General features: G+C 44.2%; 1 protein-coding gene across 1 annotated transcript in view; it reads right to left on the reverse strand.

Moving 5' to 3' along the window:
* Positions 1–1,749: 1,749 nt before the first annotated feature.
* The window catches only part of neurl1b (neuralized E3 ubiquitin protein ligase 1B), a gene marked incomplete at both ends in the record, with an annotated part of 39,654 nt that continues 13,655 nt past the window's right edge, over positions 1,750–27,748 (reverse strand). Inside the window, 8 exons of the mRNA XM_080745970.1 lie at positions 1,750–1,997; positions 7,179–7,304; positions 11,132–11,462; positions 12,820–13,176; positions 13,935–14,056; positions 22,265–22,371; positions 23,265–23,491; positions 24,222–24,478. Coding sequence (XP_080602096.1) covers positions 1,750–1,997; positions 7,179–7,304; positions 11,132–11,462; positions 12,820–13,176; positions 13,935–14,056; positions 22,265–22,371; positions 23,265–23,491; positions 24,222–24,478 — 1,775 coding nt within the window. The remainder of the gene's footprint in view (positions 1,998–7,178; positions 7,305–11,131; positions 11,463–12,819; positions 13,177–13,934; positions 14,057–22,264; positions 22,372–23,264; positions 23,492–24,221; positions 24,479–27,748) is intronic.

Below are 27,748 nucleotides of genomic sequence, written 5' to 3' on the forward strand. Positions count from 1 at the left end.
ACTCCATTTGGACTTCTGGCGGTCCCCGGACCGCGCGTTGTGAGAAACAGTGATCTATCTGATGATGTAAGGCACTATAGGAGTCGTATAGATCCACCGACCAATGAGTAGTCAGCATAATATTCTGCTGCTGAAGCACAGAGAGAGATCTGGGACGCAGCGAGCAAGCGCAAGGACAAAGTATTCACAGAGAAAATAAAACACCTCCTCTACCTCCAAAAATAAACATATTTACAGTCAGAGGACGCACAAGAGAACCAATAGAAAAACCATAAAGGAAAATTAGAACAACATGTCCCACAAACCTGCTTGCATATAAAAAAACAACAACATGGCTGTAACTGTATTTGTAGGTGGTGTACAGTAAGTACTGTGCTACTGTAATGCCTCGATTTAAAAACATGGCTTTACTGTATTTCGTAGGCAGTCTAACAGACAGTCAGTGCTGTGGTAGGCTACTGTAATAATGCCTCGATTGTGCTCCCGTTGTAGGACGGCGTCACATGCCGAAAATAAGCTTGTAGCTTGCGGATCGGCCTTTTTTTTTTCAGCGCAGAAAGCACGGTTTAAAAGTCTCATTGCTTATACCAGCTCTCACGAGTTCTGTTCTCGTTGCTGCGTTTCCACACAGTCATGAGTTCAACCCAGTTTGGTATCACTGAGTCCAAAAAATGCAGCAACAACAGCAAGAACAAAGAAAATGCCAAAAGTAGGCACTACTACAACTGTATGTCCTCCTGGAGGGGGGGGGGGTGGATGCTTGTGGGTTAGAATCGGAGTCCAGTTTAGCCTGAGAAGGGTGGAGCGGGCGGTGGTTATCCGGGGCGTTCCATTTGCCTGAAGTTCAATCCCCCTGTTTGTGAGCGCTCCCACCCTCCGCTGTTATAGGTCCGGTCCGGGATGAGCTGGTCCCGCTCGCGTTTTGTTCCTGCTGAGGAGGGCTGAGGGACCGGCGAAAATGTTTAAATTCTCACCTTTGTTTTTCTATGTTAACTGGCAATTTTATTTTTATTTTAAAGGTTTCAACCCGTCGATAATCTCCATTATGTGGGAACTATTAGACATCTGTAGGATACAGCAGTGGTTCTCAAAGTGGGGTCCGGGAACTCCTAGGGGTTCCTTGAGGGGGTTCCAGAGGGTCCCCCACTAAATTAGTTCATATATCATCCAGATCGGTTTAAACACTTAAACCCTCTATTCTTAGGGATTTTTGAAAATAGCTCGCAACTCTTATAGAGCTTGTATATTGGCTATTTTCCGTAAAAAAAAAAAAAAAAGCAGGACCTTTGAGCCAAATACATCAATTTAGGGGTACTTGACATGAAAACATGTGAGAAACACTGCTGTATGATTTCAGGAGGACTACCTTTCCATTTTGGATATCGTCTCAGTCGAGGGGGAAAGCTCATAATTATGTCCAAAAGTGTTACTTTTGAGTGTTACTTTCGCGCCGCGTTTCAAGCTTGTGGATCTGCTACTTTTGATGCTTTTGCGGAACGCCGTAGTACGATCAAATACGGTGTTAATTTACGAAAAAACACTCAGTTTCTGCCCCGACAACTACAGCAGATATGATGTTCGGGGAAGAAAAAAAGGTCAGAACTGAACATTTCCGTCGGTCCTGCCTTCTCGCCTCTGGAGCGGAGCGTAACGCGACGGGAACCTCGTCCCAGAAGCTACAGCGGAGGGGGGGCGGGGCTACTGAAGTCAGCGACCCGGCGGGGGATTGTCTCAACGAAACGGCAGCGTTCACGGCCGGTATGTCTTGATGACGTCCTTAATGGGTCTCCTGCAGATGGGGCAGCAGGCGTTGATCTGTCTCTTGAGCTTGAGGCCGCAGTCGTTGCACAGACACATGTGGCCGCACGTGTAGATGACCGTGTCCACGTCCTGGTCGAAGCACACCGTGCACTCCCCGTTCTTGCCAGCGGGGGGCGGCAGAGGCTCCAGGACGGGCAGAGAGGCCGGCACGCACATAGGGGAGCTGGGGGCCGTCACTGGAGAGAGAGAGAGAGAGAGAGAGACAGAGAGAGAGAGACATCAGAGACACATACTTCCCACAGATTACACACACCCAGTGAGTTTGAAAACATGACCCACGATAAAAACTCCCATACCTACTGGGGGAAATACAACAACGTTTGAACATAGCAGCAAGAACTGTTGTGATAAAAGAAGGCTAGAAACAAAACCACCCTAAGGACTACAAACCATTGAATGGCATCCAGACCTATTGCACATACAGTATGAAACAGGGCTGCTACCTAGTTTTTATTTTTCTTATACTACATACTAGTCTCGTGTGGCCAGACTGTTGCCTCCGTGATTTGGTCAAATGCTCCCGGCATACAGTCTGGTAAAGGGAAATAGAAACGATGAGTGAGAGATGAAGCGGAAGTGAAGCCCCTTCGTCACTTCCGTTTCAGTCTCACATCGCAAACATTTATCATTATATAAATAAAAATCATTTAAACATGTTTAGCTTGCTGCTTAGCAGAAATGACATTTTAAAATATATTTTCTTGAACGGTAATGCCCGTTTCCATTACTCGCCGTTAGGGAGCTGCTATTCCAGACTCTATATAGCATTCAGAGATTGTGGAATAGTTGTCTGGCTACGCGAGACTAACTACATACTAAATACTTTATAGTTTGGCTATTCAAAAATAGCCAATCTACAAGCGCACAACGTGTTGAAATGTGACGTGTAGATTGGTTATTTTAAAACAATTAAAAAAAGGCAAATGGGACATTCTGCATAATTAATACTTTTACTTTTTATTTGGTTCTGTAAGTATATTTTGACACCAATACCTTTGTAATTTTATTCAAGTAAACTATTGTATCCAGGCCTTTCACTTGTAACAGAGTATTTCGACATTATAGTACAGTATGCTACTGTAGTATCAATTGAGAAACACTGTCTTTTCCGCCCTGAAAACAAATCTGTGCCTTTGTTGTTGTAGATGGCCTGTAGCATTGCTCAGGCCACATAAAAGCCATTACCAGTGCATGCATACAGACAGACAGACATGCTTCACTGGCATCAACAAAACACATGTCAACACGAGCACACAGCGTTGGCCAATGTGTCTGACACTGTTATGGTTGTGTAGGCGGCGAGCGGACCTGTCGTCAGCCGCTTTGTGGACGCAACAACAACACAAACCACATCTCAGACGACCGTGGCTCCACCTGCGTGCCTGAGTGCCTTCCTTTCCTGTCCAACTGCATTTCTGCGCGTCTGTACATACGGTACAGTACATTAACTGTATGCAGTCACTCATCAGCTGTTTGAGAACCACTGCTATAGCCCAGTATCTCAGTTGCCTAGCTCAGGGGTCTTCAACAGGGGGTCTGGGACCCATAGGGGGTCCTCAGAGTTACTACAGGGGGTCCTCCAAATCTTGGTGTGATAGTAGCTTTTTTTCCTCCTTTTCTATATTAACCACTTGAACCCTAGCGTCCATATTCTGAGAACTTTAGCCAAAAATAGCAGATCTACAAGCTCACAACGCCTAGCGCTGTGAGGCGTTGTGAGCTTGTAGATCGCTATTTTTTGGCAAAGAGGTTTGGTGTAGAGGTGAAAAAGAGCAGACTAAGTACAGAGTGAAAGATCAAGTTTATTAAGTATTGACAGTTCAAGTGGTTAAATATCTGAAAACACAAATTGACATGAATCCAAAATACACTGATGATCGTGCTTTCAAACGATGAAACTATATGGAATCTATGAAAAGGTTGTGTGGGTCCCTGCTTCATCTCTCTCTCAACTAAGGGGTCCTTGGCCTGAAAACGTTGAATACCCATTGCTATAGGTTATAGCAGCGTAACGAGAGCAGACCTACAGTATCTCAGTTGCCTAGATTCATTGATACATTTTGATTGCTTGATTGATTGATTGGATACTTTATTAGCGGGTTAAAAAAAAGGCACGGCGGCACAGATTTATACAAAAGAATGCTAAAATGATAACCCAATAAGCCCCCAGGGCTTGTTTCTACTGAGGTCCTGTGTATTCTATTCATATAGTAGTATAGTAAACATTTCCGGTTATAAGCTGAGACTTTTTACAGGGGGGCAGTTACAAATTGCAGCCACTTGTAGGTGCTCTTTTAGAGTGGTTCTGAAGGAGGGTCAGGTCAGGGGTCACCCTTTTTATGACTTTGTGCCAAAACTGGGTTCAGTGAGATCATCGGTGTGCCTATGTGTGTGTTACTTTGTATCGTGAAGACCAGGCCCATTGCAAGTTGTTGTACTCTGTCCCTCTACCCTGAGCCATGCCACCCTAACATAAGGAGCAGGGGTTACTGTAGGTGAGTTGTGGGTGTGTGAGGCCCAGTAGTAACCTGACCAGTTTGTTTTGAGAGGTCTGCGGTTCTGTTTTTAATGCCATTGAGGTGCTAGAACACCACGAGGTGCAGGATAGGCATAGTGGAAATGACACTGGATGAGTGCTCCTGCTAGTGTTCTCAGTGTGCTCCTACTGACCAACCAGGAGATCCTGGATAGATATACATGGTAGTCAGGGGTGTCGCACAAAATTCTGGGCCCTGGGTACAAGGATTCACTGCGGGCCCCTGTGCTTTAACTATTGAAAAATAGCAGATATACAAGCTCACAGCGCGGCACCGAGTGCCGCGCTGCGAGCTTGTAGATCTGCTATTTTTGAAAAATCATGAAAATCTTTGAATATTTCAAATCCTTCTGAGGTTTTTTGAAAAACCTATGTTTCTATGTCACTGGAGCTCAAACCTTTTCATGTGAAGGACCCCCAAAATAGTATGTATTTGGCCACGGAACCCCATCTCAAAATATTGAGTTCCAGGGACCCCCCAGAAGCAAAAATAGCAGATCTACAAGCTTGCAGCGCGGCACTCGGTGCCGCGCTGTGAGCTTGTATATCTGCTATTTTTCAATAGCTAAAGTATAAAATGATTAAGGCCCCTCCACCACCTTGGGCCCTAGTAGTCCCACTTTCCTACCCCTTGTGACGCCCCTGATGGTAGTGTCATATGATATCACCGCCACTAAAGCACAATGACACTTTGCTATAAGTTTGGATTGTGTAGACTGTAGGGAAAGCATTTACAGTACTTTGTCATGATGTAACTAGAACAACTGGGGACATATGAGATATCTTGCTCTGTTGATTAGTAATTGATCAAAACGTCTTCTCGTTGACTTAAATTGTACAGACATAAGAGTCACTTTATTTCTGTGTGGAGTTTGCACGTTCTCCCCGTGTCTCCTAGGGTAGATACCCTCACAAAAACATGCAGTAATCCTGGTCTCTATAATGCCTCCCTCCCCCTGACCATCCGGGGCGCCTATTGGAGGGGAAAGGAACTGGTTGGAAAAACATGTTCCTTCCACGCGCAACGTCCAAACCGGGGAAATCCCCCGTCAGGTGAAAAGAAGCAACTTGGACTACTCATGCATAGAAGGAAGCATGAGGTCAGTCAATTGGCACTGGGTGAAAAAATGGGTTACAAAATAGTGGGATAAAAAAAAGAAAGAAAAATCACTTGTTTGGTGCCAATATAATAACCTTGTGAATCAATACAATTCTACTTTCTACAGTAGGCTGACACACAGAAAGGTGCCAGGTGCTTGTGTCAAGAAATGCACCTGTTGTTTTTTAACAGCTATAGTCAAACTGGAGGCGTTATGTCAAAACCGTCGAAGCTGCGCTCATGTTTTCAAGCTTCAACGTGCAGCAATATTACTGAATATGGTATCCAGACATTGACAGGTTTAAACTTGAATTGCAGTGTGCAATGGTTTTTAATTTTTCCTCTTGTTTCATCAGTCTAAATTCTCATTTTAGAAACACAAACTAGAGCAGTCCCATCTTCCTTTGTTAAATGAGTTGGGGTCGTCATGTGCCTCAAACAGCAAAAATAATAAAGTTCAAGAGCTCAGCTTTTGCCAGTCGTAGTGCAGTCTTGGAGGATTCGCCTCCATACGTGGGCTGCACAGGGGCATTGCCACTGCGATTTCTTTGAGACATGGGTAACCATCTTTGCCTCCAGTTACCCATACGTGTGCAGCTCAGATTCTGAGCTGGGCTGACTTCCGGGCCCAGAGATATAGAATACTGGTTTCAGCCCAGAAGTTCTTCTCGCCCCCCTAGTGGCAAAAGAAAGAACTTCTGGGAACTCGAGATTAGGTGGGAATGCAGACGGAACTGAGAAGAAGCGAACGAGAGAGACTACAGCGAATAGAACAGAATAGAACGGTCCCAGCGTGTGTGTGTGTGTGTGTGTGTGTGCGTGCGTGCCTGTACACAGTATGCTACTCCCTTGTTCTGTTGGGATCAGTGTGGTTCAAATTATTAATGATTGTGGTTGTAATTATGGTGAACAAATGGTCTCTCATTGACGCAAGTGTCACTGACGCTTTGCATCTGCCAGGGCCCTTTAGAGATGCCACGAGTCAAGCCAAATGTTGTAAAAAATACAGGAAATTGCGTTTAGTGACACACACACACACACACACACACACACACACACACACACACACACACACACACACACACACACACACACACACACACACACACTCAGAGTCAGAGTGTGCATGTGCATGCACTTTATCCATTATTTTATGCTTTAACTATTTAAAAAATAGCAGATATACAAGCTCACAGCGTGGCACCGAGTGCTGCGATGCGAGCTTGTAGATCTATTTTGAGGAAAATCGTGAACATGTGTGCAAATCTTTAAATATATATATTTTTAAAGCAAACTTGTGTAAGTCTTTGATTCTGGGGCGGGTCCCTGGAACAAAATATTTTTAGATGGGGGTCGGTGGTCAAATACATAAAGTATTTCTAGTGGTTCTTGACATTACAAAGTTTGAGCACCACTGATCATAGAAACATCAAATGTTGTAAAAACACAAGAAATTGCGTTTAGTGACACACACACACACACACACACACACACACACACACACTCCGAGTCGGAGTGCGTGCGTGTAGAACGTACCCAGAGGGGACTCGGAGGTGTATGTGTGTGTGTGTGTGTGTGTGTGTGTGTGTGTGTGTGTGTGTGTGTGTGCATGTGTGCGTGCGTGTAGACTGTAGAACGTACCCAGGGAGGACTCGGAGGTGGAGGTGTGTGTATGTGTGTGTGTATGTGCATGTGTGCGTGCGTGTAGACTGTAGAGCGTACCCAGGGAGGACTCGGACGTGGAGGAGGAGGTGTTGACACTGAAGACCAGGTCACTGTCACTGTCATCCTGACTGCTGCTCTGAGAACCACTGGGGGAGGTGGGGGGAGGGGGGCACTGGAGGGTCCCTGGGGTGGGGGAGAGAGGGGGTGAGAGAGAGAGAGAGAGAGAGAGAGAGAGAGGGAGAGAGAGGGAGGGAGGGAGAGAGAGAGAATTTACAATTTAAGCATTTAGCAGACGTTCTTAATCCAGAGCAATTTACAATAAGCAAGGTAATACATCAATACATCAATACAAGGTAATACATCAATACATCAACATCAACACATGGTAATACATCAATACATTAAATATATCGAATGCAAGAAATAATAATTTAAGAAAAACATAGGTAGACCACGCACTTATTCAGTAAAACACCTTATAAAACCAAAGAAATATAAAAAATGCTATCTAAATAACATGTATGGTCATTGTGGGTAGGCGTGTGAGACACACACACAAGCGCACACTCACACACACGCACACACACACGCGCGTGCGCACACGTTTGTATGGTCAATTTTACGAATACTCATTTTTTTTTAATGTTGGCATTTTTCACCCGAACTCTCGAAAATAGCCAATCTACAAGCTCACAACACTGTGAGCTTGTAGACTGCAATATCGTCGGTTGCACAAACACAAGCGTACAACTACGTCTGAATCAGGCATGATCTCAACACCCCTCAACGTGACATTTGTTATCCTTGAATACCGTACTTCAGAAGGCTTTCCATTGATGGATTGAATACTTTATTAGTCCAAACTGTAAGCAGCACGGACAAACTAATTTCCTCCCTACTCTGGAGGTCGAGGAGAGAGGAGACCACTGAGAATTCAATCAACTACTGAGAGAAGGGACCAGTCCAATGATCCAGAGCCTGTCTGCAAATACAAGTCGCTACAACCTAAGGAATGGGAGGACAGCACTCACACAACCTGTGAGTCACACGTCAAGGCACCAGATGTCGTTCCTCCCAAGAGCATAAGAGCTTTACAAGAACTAATAGACACTTTTTTTATTTTGATGTTTGATGATTTGTTTTAGTTTTTAGGTTTTTTTTCCTTAATAGAGCAGTCCTCTTGTCCTCTTGAATTTAATTGTAAGAAACATCCTAATTCATACTGCTATGCTATGATGTTTTCAAATACAACTTTAACTTGAACTTACAGTAAAACACTTGGGCTACCACTAGACACAAAAAACAAGGTCCTGGGGACTTCCATTGTGGTCTTAGAAGTGAAACCTTGAATACTTCAGAATGCTACTTGTTTTTTGAAATGTTTTGGGTTTTTTAAATCTTTATCTCTCTCTGAGAATGTGAGAATGGACCCTTACACGTGTTTACATTCTCAGAGTTAAATTAAAAAAAATCTGGGCCCTGGATACAAGGGTTCACTGCGGGCCCCCAATGAATGTTCTTCATAGGGAGAGGGGGTTTAACCCATTTAGACTGGGAACGTATTATTTTGTGCTTTAACAGTTGAAAAATAAGCTCACAATGCGGCACTCGGTGCCGCGTTGTGAGCTTGTATATCTGCTATTTTGATATTGATATTTTTGAATAGTTAAACTAAAGCCTAGGAGTAGTGAGACTAATAAGGTTGTGTGTGAGAGAGAACAGTGGGACGATGGGACTGATCACAGGTCAGAGGTCACCCAACAACCCCCCACCACCACCACCACCACAACCGGGAGTCCATGGACATGATTCACTACGCCAGAGCATTCCTTTATGTCTGGGAAAAAATGAAATGTAATTGGCAGCGCTCTTAAAAAAAACCCAGACAAGACAGATAACGATTGAGGAATGTGACCTTTTTTTCTCCCCTCGTTCAGTTTTATGGGGGGAGGGGGGGGGGGGGGACATTCATTCTTTGAGAATCTCATTAGGCCACAGTGAAGGACACTGTAACGAGTACAAGAGTGATAGCAAACATAGCGAAAATGGACGATCTACAAGCTCACAATCCTTGTGAGTTTGTAGATTGGCTGTTTTTGCTTTTTCCAAGCAATTCTGAAGTGAAAGTGGTTAGGTGTGTGTCTTTGTGTTTTCTAATTTAACCAATTAATTAGTATTAGGAAAAGTCAAGTTGGGGCGCCCGCTGGCCTACTGGTCCAGGTGCATACCACATAGGCATTGCCACATAGGCATCGATGCCTGATGGCATCGCCGGTTCGATTCCCGATCCGGACGACCTTTGCCGCATGTCACTCGCCGTCTCTCCCCCCATTTCCTGTCAGTCTACTGTCCTATCAAATAAAGGCATAAAAGCCCCAAAACGAATACAGGAAAAGTCAAGTCAAGATGATATGAACTTGCCATTCATAGCCCTTTCAGATCAGTGAGATCACACATTCCTGATCATATTGTGCACAAATTTTAACAATAATGCCCAAAACACAAAGATTTCTTTGCATTCCTATTATAAAAACCCAATGGTGTGGGAGGTAGCGCAGCCTTCTGGGAATGGGGAGGTCGTCGGCTCACGGTTCAATCCCTGGCTCCTCCAGGCCTTGTGTTGAAGTGTCCCTGAGTTGAGACACTTCACCCCTAACTGCTCCCCGGGTGCTGTTAAAAATAGTCCCCACGCTGCTAATGCAGAGGAGGAATTTAATACCCCACACAACAACAATATGTGTGCTTGCAGTATTTCAACCGATTATATAATTATTACATTACCCATCCATCTGTAACTTTCAATTGTAATTCTCCACGTTGGTTACTCTACACCCACTTCTCAGCGTTCAAATCAAATTCCTCTCCACGTTATCTCCAGTCTGCCTCTCCTGTTTCACTCAGAAATAGCTCGCCATCCGGAAGTTCAGATACATGTCCAACCGCTGTTTCATCTGGACTTGAATGGCTCTGACTGTGTGTAAACATTGTCTGGCTTGGTGGACCACAGAGGTGCAGAGAGGGCACTTGCAGTTTGTTTTTTCTTTCTTTCTGTATTTCTTTTGTAAGACCGGGCAATTATTTGGACCCCTTTTTACTCCCCAAATGAGCTGTTATGCCAATCAATTCCTCTCCACACATTTCTGTGTTGCCCCTGTTGTACCTTAATGGCTCACCTGCCAGTGATGAGCCCACTGTCCTAGTGGGATTTTCAGATTTTCAAGTGGGGCCGTTGAGGCAGAAAAGGTTGAGAACCACTGCTTTACAGCATAGACTGGGGACGTCTCTTCAAAAGCAGCAAAAGCAGTTGATCCACAAGCTCGAAACGTGGTGCGAGCTTGTGGATCTGCTACTGTTGATGATTTTGTGGCCGTAGTATTCATTTATGAACACAAAAAGTTGAAAAAAGGAGACAAGAGGAAAAAAAGAGGTTTCTGCCAAATTGGGGGGTGAGAGTCCTTTTGAAATTCTAGTTTTCCTCTTACCCGTGTTGATTTCGTCGACTAAAACTATAACAAAAAAATTCGAAAACTAAATAAAAACTAAATAAAAACTAAGCTGTGATGACTAAAACTAAGACTAAATATATTGACAATTTCGTCAACAAAATAAAAACTAGACTAAAACTTTAGGGAGGGACTAGTGGAGAAGAGTCATTTTATGTTTGGTTGCTCTCAGGTGTTGCATGCTGAAAATAGCAGCTCTACAAGCTCACAACGCGTAGCAGCACGACACGTTGTGAGCTTGTAGATCTGCTATTTTCAGCACACAACCGAGTGTAAAATCATCGTCATTACGATGCCATCAAGGCCTGACAAAATACATCTCAAGTTGACTAAATCAACTGTAGATTTAGTTGCCTAAAATCTAAAAAAAAAAGTCTAAAAGAATTAGACTAAAACTAATACTTTTCAGGTGACTAAATTATGACTAAAACGAAATGACATTTTATTCAAAAGACCATGACTAAAACTAAATCAAAATTTGCTGACAAAAACAACACTGCCTCTTACCCAGTATCCTGAGTCTGTTGACGGTGCCGTGCAGCATGAAGAAGGCCCAGAGCGCCTGCGAGGAGTCCACGCAGAGCAGGCGGCCGCGCGTCGCCCCGTTGACGGCGTGGGTCACCTCCCCGCCGGGCAGCAGGCTGAAGCTCAGCACGTCGCCGGAGCAGGGCACGGGGAAGCCCCGGTACACCACCCAGTACTCCTTGCGGTCCAGCAGCACCTCGGGGTCGGCGGGCAGCTCGCCGCCGTCGCGCAGCGAGGCCGGGTCGCACGACGTCAGGCCGAACAGCAGCGCGCCGAAGTGCGGCAGGCCCGCGTGGCCCGCCTCCACGTACACCTGTGGGTGGTAAAACATTCATATAACAGTCATTGTGATGTTGATTTATTAAATGTATTAGCAGATGCAACTTAAACCCCTCTGCAGGGTTGACATCATCACCTGTTCCTCCCTTACTAGACCCTCCAGAAAAACGTGGGCATCCTTGATTATGTGGACTAAAATCATTGATTATGCAGCCGAAATCCCTTGATTTTGCGATGAAATATGCAGGGTTTTATGTTATTTTATGCTGTGAAATTGCAGAAAGTTGCGGAATATGTGACATGCAAAATATGCAGAAAGTTGCGAATTACTCGAAATATGTGAAAGGGTGGAAAATATGCGGGTGATTTTATGCGGTGAAATATGCAGGTATTCCGAAAAATATTGTCCGGAAATATGCGATTATGCAACCTTTTTGAAAATATGTGACCTCCGCATAATCTGCTGCATTTGGCTGATTCCAACTCACACAAACCTATTTCAAATATGTAGACTGTGTGTGTGTGTGTGTGTGTGTGTGTGTGTGTGTGTGTGTGTGTGTGTGTGTGTGTGTGTGTGTGTGTGTCCACTATAGAATAAAGACCATGTAAGGAGTGACCATCTGTTGTAACCTCTCTGTACTGTACATCTCCTGCCTGTATAAATGTGTGAGGAACATTGGTGTGGGCGGCTGATGAGGGGAAGCTCTGGAGGGAGAGACACAAGTCTCTCTCCTCTGTGATGATGAGATCTACATTAAAGTATTACGTTTGATTCCTGACATTGGCAGTCCTGCATCTTCCTGATCTGTTAAACTTACTTAAGATCTTTTAAGATCTTTTGGTGCTAGTAGACAGATTCTTCTTTTGTTTTTCACTTCTGTTATTATGATTATTCTTCAGTACTGTAGTACCACCTGGTATGGATGCTTGTCTGCAGCCCTAAAGTCACAACTGCTGCAACAACTGAACAATTTGTTCTAAGATAGTTGGACAACCACTTCAGAGGCTATATGTACATCTATGTACTGTATGATAACAGCATTCTAAGGTTGGCAAGAAATATTACCTCTAACAGTAGCCATGTGTTGCAAAGAGAATATAGGTTGCTCCCCTCAGGAAGGAGATACGGTGTTCCAGCATACAATAAGGTCAGACTAAAAAGGTCCTTTGTCCATCAGTCGACTTTAAGGCTTAATCAGGAGTTTGGCTGTATTATCCTTATGTATCCTTATATATGTAATCCTGTTTTTGTGTCAAATATTTGTATATTATGTTCCGCATACATGGCTGTTGTGTCGCCAAAGACAAATTTCAGTGTAAACTGATAATAAAGTTCTATATCATATATCATATCATATATAGTAAAATCAAAAACGTCCATAATTACACACCGTCTCGCCGGCACGTAGCGGCCGGTCGCCGAACACCAGCGTGCGCACGCTCTCGGCGAAGTGGACGCAGGCGGCCGAGCGGTCCGCCGAGAGCACCACGTCCGAGCCGCGCACCGGGTGGAAGTGCAGGTCGTTGTCCAGCGGCGAGGGGTTGTAGGGGGGGAGGGTCCGGAGCTGATGGGGGAGGGGTGGTGGGGGTGGCGGTGGCTGCAGGGACCCTCCCCGGGGCCCGTTGTTGTTGGAGCCCGGCGGGGAGGTGGAGGAGGAATAGGAGGAGATGGAGGAGGAGGTGGTGGTGGAGCAGCAGGGGATGAGCTGGCTGTTGAGATGCATGGTCACCAGCTTGGCCACGGCGGCCTGGTTGGAAAAAAGAAAAGGTTGCGAAACGGTTAATCGAACTGTGAATCGATTTAGATCTTCTTTTGAAAAAATAGAGCCATGATCTATGATTTGGAAGCGATTAATACTCAATCCCTATTTTGGGCATAGGATTATAGGTGGAAAAGAAAAAAAGGTTGCAAAACAAACTGTGAATCGATTTAGATATTCTATAGAAAAAATAGAGCCATGATCTATAATTTTGTAAAATAAGCGATTAATACTCAATCCCTATTTTGGGCATGTGATTATAGGTGCAATGTTTCAATTAGTATATATATTTTTTAAATTTTGTGTAAAAAAAAGGGAAAATAGCAGATTTACGAGCTCACAGTGCATTGCGATGCGACACGTTGGGAGGTCTTACTTCTGCTATTTTCATTATTTATATATAACAACAGTGCATAAAGTAAAGTGCGGGGAAGTTTAAAAGACCTCAAAACAAATGTGCTTCTTGGTTATTTTATTTGAAGTAATTGATAGAGTAATGGCTAAGAAAATAAATCGCCCATGTCGGGTGGAAACCTCATTATGTCCATAACTGTTACTTTTCAGGATTAAAATAAAAAAACAGCAAAAGTAGCAGATCGACAAGCTCAAAAACGTGGTGCGAAGCGACACGTTTCAAGCTTGTGGAGATCTGCTACTTTGGTGTAACGCTGTAGTATGATCAAGTAGGGCATTCATTTACGCACACAGTTAAAGCATGCAGATAAGAGCTTTGTGTTCTACTGTACCTGGTTGTTCTCCAGCTGGTTGTTGCTGTAGTTGGCCGAGTCGTGGCTGCTCTGGGGCAGGTAGGCACTGAGGCGCGCCGCGCTCAGACAGCTGGACGCCACGTTCTCTGCAAAGCTGCTCTCTGTGGAACACAACACACACACAATGTATGGGTTAGAGCCTGGCAGATACATCGCCCATTATTTGACATAACAGTATTATTTGACAGTTATGGAGCCGATGTGTCTCGATTTTCTTCTAACCCACTTTCAACCTGGCGTCACTATTTTGGCCGTGGCAGTTTTATACTGTCAGCTACATTAGGAGAACGTGTTCAAAAGCTTTCAAAGATCTTCAAACATAGCCGAGATACAACAAGCTCTCGAAACTAGGATACCAGGTAAACAACAAACCTAGCATCTGTCTAAACAACATGTAATCTAAATAGCCTTTTGTATGTTTGAGGTCCATGTTTACTGTAGATGTACTGAATCAAATCTGTACCTGTACCTCTGTTTCCTTCTGCGGGGCTGAGATAAATGAGAAATGTCTGTCTGTCTGTCTGCCTGTCCAGTCTGTCTACACACTTTTATGGTCCAATCGAGTGTCTGTCTTTCTGTCTACACACTGTATGCAGGTGAGATGATTAACTATTGGGTCTACAAGGTCAAAGCTCGAGGACATGGTCAAAAAAGGTCACAATCGCTAAGGTGTGGCTCACCTGGTAAGACTGCAAACCACATCAATAAGACTATATAGTCCTCCCTGCAGCTGAAAAGTTTGAATTATCTTTGAAAGATTCCACTTCTAAAGCCCAAAAGTTGAAAGTGCTTAACTCATATTAACTCAAAAGGTTGTGTTGACTGACTTGCAGTAGGAGGATGCTTAAATGAACGCAATAAACCAGTCCTGAATTGTTTATCCGTGTCCCTGTTTCACTCACATTCCTGTTCGTTGGTGTCAGGCAGAGACATTGGACAGCCATAATTAAAACGTTTTATGTTTTTTAATAAATTAAGGCCCTAGTTCATCATACAACATTGTCACGCAAAGAAAAGCGATAATCGCCAATCCACATGCTTACATCTTGTAGATCGGTTATTTTTTGAAAAGTTAAAGTTAAAGGTTTTATTTAACCAATGAGAAGTAGTAACAAGAGCATGAAAGTAACAGTTTTGGACATGCACTGTTTCTACCAGTGGTGTAAAGTAACTAAGTACATTTACCCGAGTACTGTACTTAAGTACAATTTTGTGGAATATTTATTTTACTGGAGTATTTCCAATTTTCAGTACTTTTACTTCTACTCCATATACATCTCAAAGGCAAATATTGTACTTTTATAATTATTTGAAAAGGTTTAGTTACTCGTTAGTTTGCCAATCTACAAGCTCACAATGCGTCGCGATATGAGACACATTGTGAGCTTGTCTGCTATTTTCAAATGCTTTTTTTAAATACATTTTAGACATTTGAAACACGACATTCTGTATAAGTAGTACTTTCTACTTTTGGTCCTTTTACGTACATTTTGACGCCAATACTTTTGTACTTTGAATTCCAGACTTTTAATTGTATCAGAGTAATTTTCTACATTGCCAGTATTGATACTTTTAAAAATGTGTTTTTTCCACCAACTGGTTTCTACTCAACGACGGCGCCGTTTTGTTTCTCTCCCGTGTTTACCAAAACGTCTCATTTCATTACAATCCATAGTTATTGCTAATTCGGCCCATACGTTACAGGCTGATGTATACAAGTGTGGCGGCAGGAACTCCTCTTGGCTGGCGATACGTTCTCTCATTACCATTTCCAGGAATGCCGGGGTGTGTTGGTGTAAAGTAACCAAGTAACCAAGTAAGTACATTTACTCAAGTACTGTGCTTGAAGGCAATTCTGAGGTACTTTTACTTTATTACTCCACCAACTGGCAGAGGCAAATGTTGCACTTTTTCACCACTCTACTCTAACTTTGGTTACTAGTTACTTTGTACTGTGTGGTGGTTCGTTCGGACACCGCCCGCCAGGTAGGCCCTGCATGTCAAAGAAGCGCACCCTGGATGGGAGAGCGAGCCCTAGCAGACCAACACACTGTGTGGGCCAAGTGATTGACGGGCGTTACCTGCCGGCCCACACGCTTCATCAGGCACAAGCGTATGCACCTGTGGGCCCCACCCAACACTGGGGTGCATAAGTACTGAGCTCGCTCTCCCCTTCAGTCTGTGCTGGGAGTCTCTGACAAGCTGATCATGGGCAGACAGGCGGTAAGAGCCACCATATTTCCCTCTCCACCGCATGTTACTGTGTAAAGTGCATTATAGTAATGTTCCTTCTACTCATTACTTCTAGGCATGGACTGGGAGCGGACTGACACTGAGGAGTGTGTACCTGGATCAATGAGGAGCGCAAACCTGACTCACTGTGGAGTGTGTACCTATCACTGGAGAGTGTGTACTCGGCGAGCTGAGGAGAAGGACCTGGAAAAGGAGACCACAGCCTTACCTTCCGGACCCCCAGCGAGCCACCCCTATTCCTATTTTGTTGAGTATATCTCACTTCCCTTAAAACCATACTAGTATCCGGAAATTCTCTGGCCCCAGGCCCATTATACCCCGTGTTCATTTTATTTCGAAGATAGAGAATTAGACGGATTTGTGTAAGAGCGGGCACCTACTCACCTATTACCTGTCACCTGTGGAAAAGAACTATACTCACCTATTACCTGTCACCTGTGGAAAAGAACTATACTCACCTATTACCTATGGGAAAGAAATACTTTACCTGTCACCTGTAGAGAGGAACTATACGCGCCTAGCGCCTGTGGGGAAGAGAGACTATACACTGGAATTATTCTGGCCTGTTTCCTGTGGAGGGAAACCCCTTTAAAGTAACTCTTACCTACCCCCCTGGCCCCCCCACGAAGAGGAGAAACGACAGCCCCGTCCGGGGAAAACCTTGTGTTGATTTATTAAAAGACAATTTCAGTTATTCACATTTATGTTGTTCATTCATGTTACGTTGCCTTACAATGCTGTTGTAAAATAAGAACTGTTCAATAAATGCCCGAGTTGGCAACACTGTCTTTGCTCTCTTGTGCCTTGGTTTGGGTTCAGTCTCCACAACATGTAGATTGTTATTACAAAAACATGCATTAACCGATGAAGCCATGTTTTAAACGTTTTCTATTTGAAAATGGCAGTCGCAACGCGACCTGTTGTGAGCTTGTATATCAGATATCTTTGAAGGAATTCGCCAAACTTTGAAAACGTTGACTCTCGTTAAATGAGCCATTCATAAAGAGCACTTTTGCTTTTGGTACATTGTGCCCTATTTTCGCCAAGCTAAAACCCATAAACCTCTTTGCCTTTTATTACTATTTAGAAAAACATTTTAAATACTTCAATTAGCCGATCTACATCGGCACGTTGTGAGCTTGTAGATCAGCTATTTCAACTACCTGTATTTAAAAATGTTTTTCAAAATAGTAAAAAAAGGCAAAGAAGTTTAGGTGTATAGGGTTTAGCATGGACGAAAATAGTGCACTTTAAGCAGTGGTTCTCAAAGTGGATTCTAGGGACAGTGTACAAAAAGAACCAAATGAATCCTGACGGGTTCATTTGGTTCCATTTGTACACTGTCAGAGTTAAAGGGAGACCGTGAAATTGAAAGTTTGAGAAACACTGCCATTATGTATATTTTCATGCCAATACTACGCTTTTTTTCTCTTTTTGAATACCGGACTCTGACTTGTAACGTAGAGTCTTGTAGAAGAGTATTTCTAGTTCTACATTGTGATATTGCTACTTTTACTCTAAATGAGCTATTTGCAGGGATGCTGCTGGCTGCTGCTTGGAGGAGTGTATAGTGTACTGACTGGCCCCTTACCAAAGCCCCCAGGATTCAGACGCCATGACCAAACATGGACATGACTCCCTGTCAGACCCAACATAAACACACCCAGGAAGACACACAGCGGACGACAAGAGAGAGAGAGGGGGGGGGGAGGGGAGGGGGAGGGAGAGAGAGATGGAGAGCAGTGACCTGCAGAGAATGTTAGAGAGGCAGGGGCTGAAATGTCTAAAAGGGCCTTTTGGTGAAAATATCGAAAATAGCTTGGAGGTCGGCTATTTTCGGTACTTGATACCACACTAAACTAAGCATAAAAAAGGCCATACTGGAGATGTGGCGTAACGGCATGGATTTCTACACAGAGAGGGCAATTCTTTCAACATAAGATGATGCGTTCAGTAGAGTTTGGACAAGGCAATTCTCTTGAATGCTGCCTTCAAGTATGGCATGGAAAAGGGGCATTTGCATTTCTTTCACCATAGTAAAAACTGCATTCATGGTCTGGAGAGGGCACATTTTAACAGACGGGTAAAAGGGCAGGGGCTCAAGCCCCCTTTGATGTCTATGTGTGCACGGCACTGATGGAGAGAGAGAGAGAGAGGAGTTGGAAACAGAAGACACACACACAGAGAGGGAGGGAGAGAGATAGATAGAGCGCGGGAAAGTCATGTGAGAGAGTCAATAAAGGAGGGAGGTAGAGAGAGAGAGAGGAGGTCTGTGGCTGATTGACCTCAAATCTTCATCCGTCCCTGTTGTGTCTCCTAGGACTAGTCGACAGGAGTTATTGTAGACTAGCTTGCTGTAGTCCAGCAAGGGATTCAGAAACGTTTTTTCCTTTCAAGGACGTCCAGTTTGGTATGCATGTAGGCAGGCCATGGACCCCCCCACCCACACCATAACTCTGAGAGTGTGAGCAAACGGAACCAAATGGACCCGCAAAGCGTCCATTTGCACACTCTCGGAGTTACAGTACCAGTCATTTGGAACCTCTCTGGAACCCCTTCAAGGACCCCTGGGGATCGGGGATCCCTTTGATACCGCCTTTCATCTTTGGGACCCCAAAACTACACTATTTTTGAAGCGGTGAAAACCGCTTCCAATGAATGGCTTTGTGTGTCCCACACCCATATATGGTAATTTCAGTCCAGAATGAACAGGTTTTTTTCAAAAACAAAATGTGTGTTTCATGTCCATATATGGTCAATTCAGTCCAGAATGAACAGGCTTTTTCAAAAACAAAATGTATGTCACCTCATGTCCATATATGGTCACTCCAGTCCAGAATGAACAGGTTTTTTCTGTCCCATACGTCCAGAATATCAGTCCAGAATGAATAGGCTTTTTCAAAAAGCAAAATGTGTGTCCCATGTCCATATATATGGCCATTTCAGTTCAGAATGAATAGGTTTTATCTGTCCTGTACGTCCAGAATATGTGTGTAGTGTCCCTCCCGGTCTGATGAATGGATACTTTGAGGATTGGTCAAGCTTCACATGATAATTTGGCCTTCAGGTTTTATCTGTCCTGTACATGCAATAGTTCTCACCTACTGCATCCACAACTAATGCTTCACCGCTTCACTTCGAACCGAGGTTTGATTTTTATTTAACTGTTTGGACCCATGGTGGTCCCCGGAGGGGACGTTGAGAAACAGTGGCCTAAAACTGAATTTCAATACTCAAATCTCTGCCTCCTCGCTTCCGTCCATTCCTTTCGTCATCTGTCCTCCAGTACGGCGGTGTTGCAGTGAAATTGGTGACCTTGACGAAATATGTGACCATCGTGTAGTTGCATCACATGACGTCAGTGCCCGGACGTAAATCATTGCGGTTTGTTTATCAGCAGAGTTCAACCTATAGCGGTATTTAAAGGCCACGTATTTAAAGACCTCCATGTAAGTTATGTGAAGTCCACAAGATGGTCACACATTTCAGCAGGTCACCAATTTCACCGTAAACAACCATTTTACAAGCTTTCTGTATTATATTTATGAACAACTATTTATCTAATTCAGCATTCAAATTTTCCAGAAAGAGAAAATGCTGTAGTTTCTATTAACTTGGAAATCCCCATCAGCCATCAATGATGTCATAAGTGAATGGTAAATGGTGCATTCATATAGTGTGTTTTATCCAAGGCGCTTTACATAGATTGTACATTACATTCACCCATTTGAACACACATTCATACACCAATGGCGGAGGAAACCATGCAAGGCACCAACCTGCTCACCGGGAGCAACTAGGGGTCTTGCCCTTGACACTTCGACACTAACTCTGGGGGAGCCCGGGATCGAACTGGGAACCTTGCGGTTCCGATCCGGCCGCTCTGCCGGCCACTTTACCCGAGCCACCGACGCCCCCCTAGAACTGTCCACAGCCCACCAATGAGACGCAGAGAGAGTACACAGAAAAGGTCACATCTTATACTAGTGAGGAACAATTACAATTACAAAGATAAGGTTGAAAATGGTCGAAGTGCTCCTTTAAAATCTCCATTAAAACCGGGGAAAGCATCCGTGTCATTCTAGATTTGTTGCGTTGGCTTATCAAAAACAGCAGATCTACACGCTTGTACATCTTGCTATTTTCAAACATCTTTTGAAAGATCTTTTAAAAGTGTGAGAACTACTGATTTAGAAGGAGGCATTCGTAGGATCTGCCTCAGAGTCAGGGCTTACAGTTATAGTTAAATCTGTGTCATGATTTATTCGCCTGCCGGCCGCACAAACCGTTTCTGTCAGAGAGAGAGACAGAGTACACACAGCCCCGAGTTTCCACTATGTACAACTATTTTCATCTGCTCTCATGTGGACTGTCTTGGCTCAGCTGCTCTCTCTCTCTCTCTCTCCCTCTCCCTCTCTCTCTCCCTCTCTCTCTCTCTCTCTCCCTCCCTCCCTCTCTCTCTCTCTCGCTCGCTTCTCAACTTAGTCATAAATGTTGTTACTATAAAAACATGCTCCCTAGGGTCGCACTGGTCACACACTACATGGGCGATATGGACAAAAAATCCAATGTCTCGTCGCTGGGAGTCCCACAAAAATGTCATCTACCATGTTGAACACGAGTGTTACTGACTGCGTTGAATTGGGACGGATTTGGAACAAAACGGGTGGATCCAGGAGGATGCTGTTGCTGACTGTTGGTGAACATTCATGTCTTCCTCCCTGTAGCATAACCTGCTCAGGTTCAAGAGACATCTGTGAGAACTTAGCACATTTGTTCTCAAAGTGGATTCCAGGGACTCTGTGGGTTCCTTTAGGGGGGCCTAAATTGACCCATACAAGTCTGTAACTCTGTCAGAGTTAAGGGGAGACCTTGACATTAGAAAGTTTGAGAAACACTGACTTAACACATCACATCGACTGGACAATATCGTCTCTGTCGGGTGGAAACCTCATAAAGTACCTGTGTCCAAAACTGTAATTCTTTTCCTTTATTGATAGAGTAAGTGGAGACAGACAGGAAACGAGGAGAGAGACGGGGAGTGACATAGAGCAAAGTTTGTCGGGAAGGGGACTCGAACCCGCGATGCACTAGAGACTGCATAAGGAGCCTTAGTTGGTGCCCGGACTGCTAGGACGGCCCGGGTCGGATCCACTACTTTTGATGCTTTTGTCTGACGCTGTATTATGATCAAGTGCTAAGCATTAATTTAAACCAAAACACAAAAAAGTTTAAATATGGAGATAAGAGGTTTCTGGCCGACAGCACAGATATGCTCGCTCTCCGTGAGGTTGTTTTATTAAAACGTGATGATGGATGGCTCCACATTCCATGCGCCAGCCCAGGAGCCCCAAAGATGGTGACCTGGTAATGAGTTGAGCGTAGGGCTGCATATTATGTAGCAAGAACGTTTTTCACTCTGCCTTCAGACCAGCAAGCTGACTAAAATGCAGAGGGCAAACTCTGGGTGTAAGATAGCAGTGGAACATTTAGAACCAAATGGACCCACGAGGAAAACATAGGAAAACATAGTGTGTCAAATGGGGAGTCCGTGGCCTAGTAGTGCACTGTTTTCCAAACATTTAAGCTACATACGAGACCCAAAAGAGACTCAAGCTAGTGAAAATAGAATATCTACAAGCTCACAGCGTGTCGCAATACGCCGCGTTGTGAGCTTCTAGATCTTCTATAAAAGATTTATTTTTATTTATTTATTTATGATTTTCTTTTGAAAAATGTTTGAATTAGTTTTTAATTCATGAAGAAGAAAAAAAAGATTTTTGGGGCATAATTTTGAAAATCTTTGAGGATGAGTAGAATCAGTGACTCAACGATGGGTGATGCCATAGATGTCTCAACATTTTTCTAAGATATTTCATAAATAAATACAATAATTTCCTATTATTTTCACTAGTTTGGGTCCCCGGGCAAACGTCTAATTTCTCTTTTGGGTCTTGAGCTAAAACGTTTGGGAACCACAGGCCTAGTAGTCACCCTAGCAGTGCATATCAAACTGGGGGTCATTCCAAGGAGGTTGAGGATGACCAGTGACTCACCTAGCAGGGTGACCTCCTGGGTGATGCCATAGATGTCTACGATGGCCCACAGAGGACAGCCGATGCTCAGGCCGCAGTGGAACAGGACAGGCTCACCCTCGTTGATGCTGCAGTCATAGATAGATAGATAGATTATTATTATAGTGTCCTACCCCACATGATGCCCAGCCCGCACAGGCTTACAATTTACAATTTAGGCAAGGACAGCACAAGGTAATACATAGAAAGCATAGTAATCTAGTAATCTAGGATCGTAGGTAAACCAAGAACCAAAGAATCATCAGTCTAACAGTAGAATAAACAAAAATTCTCCTCCACGTCATCAGTGGAGTTTGCATGTTCTCCCCGTGTCTCCTAGGGTAGGTACCCCCACAAAAAAAAACATGCAGTAATCCTGGCCAGCCGGGGCGCCTGATGGAGGGGAAAGGAACTGGTTGGAATAACGTGTTACTTCCACGCGCTACGTCCAACAGGGGAATCTCTCCCCTGTCAGGTAAAAAGAAGCGGCTTGGACTCCTCATGCATAGAGGGAAGCATGAGGCCAGTCTGTTGTCTCTCCAGGTTGGCAGAGGGAGTGTAGCCGCCCAGGATTACGTTAGTTGTCACTGGATGAAAAATGGGTTACAAAATCGTGGGATAAATAAAGATCAAACCTCGGTTCGAAGTGAAGCGGTGAATTTTTATTCTATGTGTTCTAGAGCTATGAAATCTGTATCTAGATCTATACATTCTGTGTTCTAGATCTATACTTTCTATGTGCTTTAGTTCTATATTATTTTATGAATTCTGAATGAATTAATGATTTTGTCTGGGGGGCCAAATTGTCATGTGAAGCTTGACCAATCCTCAATTCTGCATGCACGGGACATGGCCACTCCTTGGGAATCTATGGGAATCCTCAAAAAAACATGTACAGGACAGACAAAGCCACTCCTTCGAAGCGGCTTTCACCACTTCAAAAAAAAGGTTGCTGTCAGAAGTAACCCTGCCTGTTGCCCACCTGTAGTAGACCCTGCCGTGGCGGTCTGCCCAGAAGGCCAGTATGTTGTCCCTGGTGGCCTGCCTCTCGGGCAGGGCCTTGGCCCAGTAGCCCGGCCGCGTCACCAGGTCCGGGCACGCGTACTTGGGGATGTCGTTGGAGCTCAGCTCCCCGGGGTCCATGCTGGTGAAGCCGAAGCGCAGGGCGCCGCTCCAGCCCGTGTGGACGGCGCTCAGACGCAGACGCACCTGATGGCCAGAGACCAAAAGAAACCCAAGGGGATTATTATTAACGTCTAGTGATCGGTTTTGTTGGATCAATAGTACTAGTACTCAAACTTTTAGATCTGGCTGCGGACCCCTGCATCTGAAAATGTGTTGTGCCAGGGACCCCTTTTTCCATTAAAAGAACAACTTTTTAGATTTGACTAGAATGTTTTTCAAAAATCTAGATGATCTACAAGCTCACAACAAATCTAGACACATTGGCTACATACAGTAATATTTAGTCTCTGTCGTGTGGAAACCTCATTATGTCCAAAACTGTTCAGGATTACAATTTAAAAGAATGAAAAGTAGCAGATCTACAAGCTCGAAATGTGGCACAAAAAAAGGCTTGAGCTTGTAGATCTGCAATGCTTTGGCAAAGAGATTTTGTAGAGAGTGAAAAAAAGACTGTATCAAGTATGTTATTTCCAGGTCCGTTTTAGAGGGTTTAAGTGGTACCAGATATGCAGCTCGGCAAATAAAACTGAATGAAGGAGGATAATTTCACAATATATTTCAATCTCCAGAGTGTTTTTTATCACGATAAACGATAATAATGATTATCGTCCCATCCCTAGGAGGACGTCAAAATAAGTCCGAATATGGACATAAGAGGTTTCTGCCCGACAGCAACGACGATATCTGAATACCGGTCAAAAAATAAGAAAAAGAAAAAAGAAGCCTGAAGTTCCATCCATCAAGGAACACAGACCTTCTCGTAGAGTCGCACGGGCCTCTGGCTGAAGGTGATGCCGTTGCAGAAGCTGTTCTTGCGCGTGGCGCGCCGCAGCTGCCCGTCCAGACGGACGTTCTTGCCCTTGGCGTGCGGGTGGAAGCGCGGCGACTCCAGGCCGACGCCCAGGCTGACCGGGGGAGGAGCCGGGGTCCGCCGCTCCGCGCAACCCGTCCCGCTGCCGGGCACCACGTAGTGCGGCCTGCTCACCACCGGGCGGGGCTGTAGAGTCGCATCTGCCGGGGGGAAAAATGAGCAAAGACAAAACCTTTTTTTAAACATCATTGCCGTTGTTAAAATAACTGTGTTAAATAGTTTTATATTCTGACAGTAACCATTGCTATAGAGAGAGAGGACTGTATTAGACATTTTACTTGAGTGAGAGTTCAAAAATATCAGCATCAAAATATGCTAAGTAAATAATAAATATTAGTACTATAAATAGCTTCGAGCTTGTAGATCGGCAATGTTCGAACGGACAAAGTATAGAATGGTGCTTAAGTGGTTAATGTACGTTTTGTAATAATCTACACATGCAAAGTAACTTATGGTATGATTTCAAGTTTCAAAATAATTGTATAAGAGTAAATTTCTTTGCCTCTGAGATACAGTAGAGTAAAAGTATGACTTAAAGTATACATGTTACATACAGTAAGTACAGTACTTTACTTAATGTACTTAGTTACTTTCCACCACTGATGCCAGAGAGGAATTATTAGTCGCACCAGCTGTTCACAAGCGCAGCAGCAGAGCTCTCATATTATCGCTTCACACGCCACACACACGCTCCGAAAACAGACGATCTACAAGCCCGGCGCCACGGCGCGCAAGCGGCGCGCCGCGGGCTTGTAGATCGGCTATTTTCGGACCCCCAGTTGTAAGTCAAACCGTAAAGCAGGGGCTTGTTTGCAGTCGTTTGCATTTGGTCGGCGACAGTTGTTTTAGAGGGCAGAGGACACCGACCATGTGTCACTCGCTCTCTCACAAGCACGCACGCACAGACACACACACACACACACAGAGACACGCGTGCACGCGCGCCGCAGTCTGATACTTCCTCTCCCACTGTGCTGCTACCATGTGAGTCTCTCTCTGCTTGCTCTTCAAAGGGTACATTTGATATCCTCTTTTAGCCTGTAACCCACATTTGCCCTCATTAAAAATAAAAAGTCTCCCGACTTCCCCGGGCCGCGCTCTTCGCCTCGGCTTGTCCTAAATCCGTCGTCCTCCTCCTCGCCCCCAAAAACCACATCCCCTCCCCATGTCCTGCAGGTATACAGACTTTTAATGTCACCCCCCCAAAAAAAATGAAATAAGGTATAGGTTTATATAATTATGGTCGTCTTGAAACTTATATATCACACGCACAAACATCCTTCTCTCCGGGATGAAAACAGTCATGAAAGAAGTAGATATTTTGGGGCGTTCGGTTCCTTTTGCTTAAAAAAGCAAAGGTGGGAAAGCAACTTAGAGGGATAGTTCACCCTCAAAATGACTTACTAGGGACTTTATGCAATGACGGCTACGGCAGTCCGCTACGGTAACCGGACATGGATCAGTGCTCGATAGATAAACCTGCTTGCAGTCGCAGCCTCTCCTGCTACGGCAGAAGCTACCTTTCCACGTAGCGTCTACAACGTCTGCTGCATAGACGCGTCACCATGGGAACCAAAGAGTTCAGTAAAAGGTACTGACTGCTAGGGCGATCGCGTCATAGCAGCTGTACTGAACGGAGCCATCCTGAAAACCGCCCAAGCTTAAAGTCCCTATTTTCTGTCGATTAGGCTACTCATCCCATGGAGACTTGAATTCATGGATATTTTTTAGTTTTTGTCCCATTATTTGAAAATGATTTGATGACCAACAGTAGTTCCCTATGGAGACACAAACCAGACTCTTTGTGTGTGGAACTGCTGTAGGCCTACTGTAGTGTAGGTCATCCAATTATTGGCCCAGGAGGAATGCGACAAAAACTAAATTTGAGTCTCCAAGGGGTGAGTATTCCATAGAAAATATATTATGTTTTAAAACTATCCCTTCACTCAAATACAGTAGCCTATGTAAGAAAAATGTTCAGGTAACTTTAATTGAGTGCTTCATTTTTTTTTTATACTTTATACTTCTATCCAGTATCCACTACATCTCAGATGGGGGAGATTCTACTCTTTCCTCCACTACAATAATTAATGCTATGGTTACTAACAAAACATCTTTATCTTTACCCACTTAAGGCGCATTTTAGCCATATGCTTTTGGCTATTTGAAAATAGCAGATAGTATCTGCTATTATCAAAATGGTTTGACACATTTGGAATAGCTTGAGTAATCTTTTCTTCGATAATAAGTATATACGTTTACAGTATATAGTATATTTTGATGCCGAAACCAATTGAAATGTAGTACTTTTACATAACATTACATAACTTCCACCACTGCTCAGGAGAAGGTTTGTTTGGGCAAAGAGCGACAGGAATAACTCGAGCGTACAATATTTAGCATGTGAACGCGTTGTCAAGACAAACACACCCAGAATAAAAGGGACAGCATTTCTACATGTCTTTTATTTATGGAGTCTAACGCAACGCATACATCTGAGGCCTAGTACACGCATACACACCCACCCCCTGAATAGCCTCATTCATTCCTCCACAGGGGCAGCTGGACCCTGTGTGGTGCCAGATCTTGTGAGAGAAATAAGCAACCAGGTTTATGAAGACACGCCCCAAAAGAAGCGACTGGAGGCTACACGAGCACTTTAATAATATGCTGTATACAGTACAGTACTGTACATCGGCAATATGAAAGTGTCAGATCTACAAGCTCATGAATAATCTAATGTAATCTAATCTAATCTAAATAATAATTACAACATTTCTAAGCAAGCCCAAAAGAGCAACTACGCTTTAGAAACAAGTGGAAAAAATAAAAAATAAAATCCATGCCCAAAGTCGCTTATAATAAGCAGACCTGGGAACAGTGGCTGGACCCTATGTGGTGCACCATACTGTATAGGCGTCAAGGTGAGCTAAATGAGTGATGGAACAAAATGTATGGACCCATGCACACAGCCGGACGGATAAGATTTGAATAAAGTTGGTTGAGATGGACTTTATTCAAATTACATCTGTCCTTCCATGATCAGATACGGGACATCACTGTGAACTTTGCCGTATCGCACTAGACGGACTGTCACGCAAGCCCCGTTGGAAAATGAATGGGATGCTTGCATTCACACAGATTTCACGGAGGCTTCAAACAGGGTCAATTGGTTCTGTGTGTGTGTGTGTGTGTGTGTGGGTGTGTGTGTGCGTGCGTGCGTGCGTGCGTGCGTGCGTGCGTGCGTGCGTGCGTGTGCGTGTGTGTGTGCGGGCCCACAGTTCATCTTAGCATACTTAAAAGAACGAGGCATGCTGATTGATGGTTGTTGGTGCTCGTTGAGACAGTGGAGCCATCAGATCTACAAGCTCACAACAACACGCCAAGGCCTCGCGTGCCGGCATCAAACC

This window comes from Nannobrachium achirus, assembly GCF_963921795.1.
Source record: "Nannobrachium achirus genome assembly, chromosome: 17".
Classification (NCBI taxonomy): Eukaryota; Metazoa; Chordata; class Actinopteri; order Myctophiformes; family Myctophidae; genus Nannobrachium; species Nannobrachium achirus.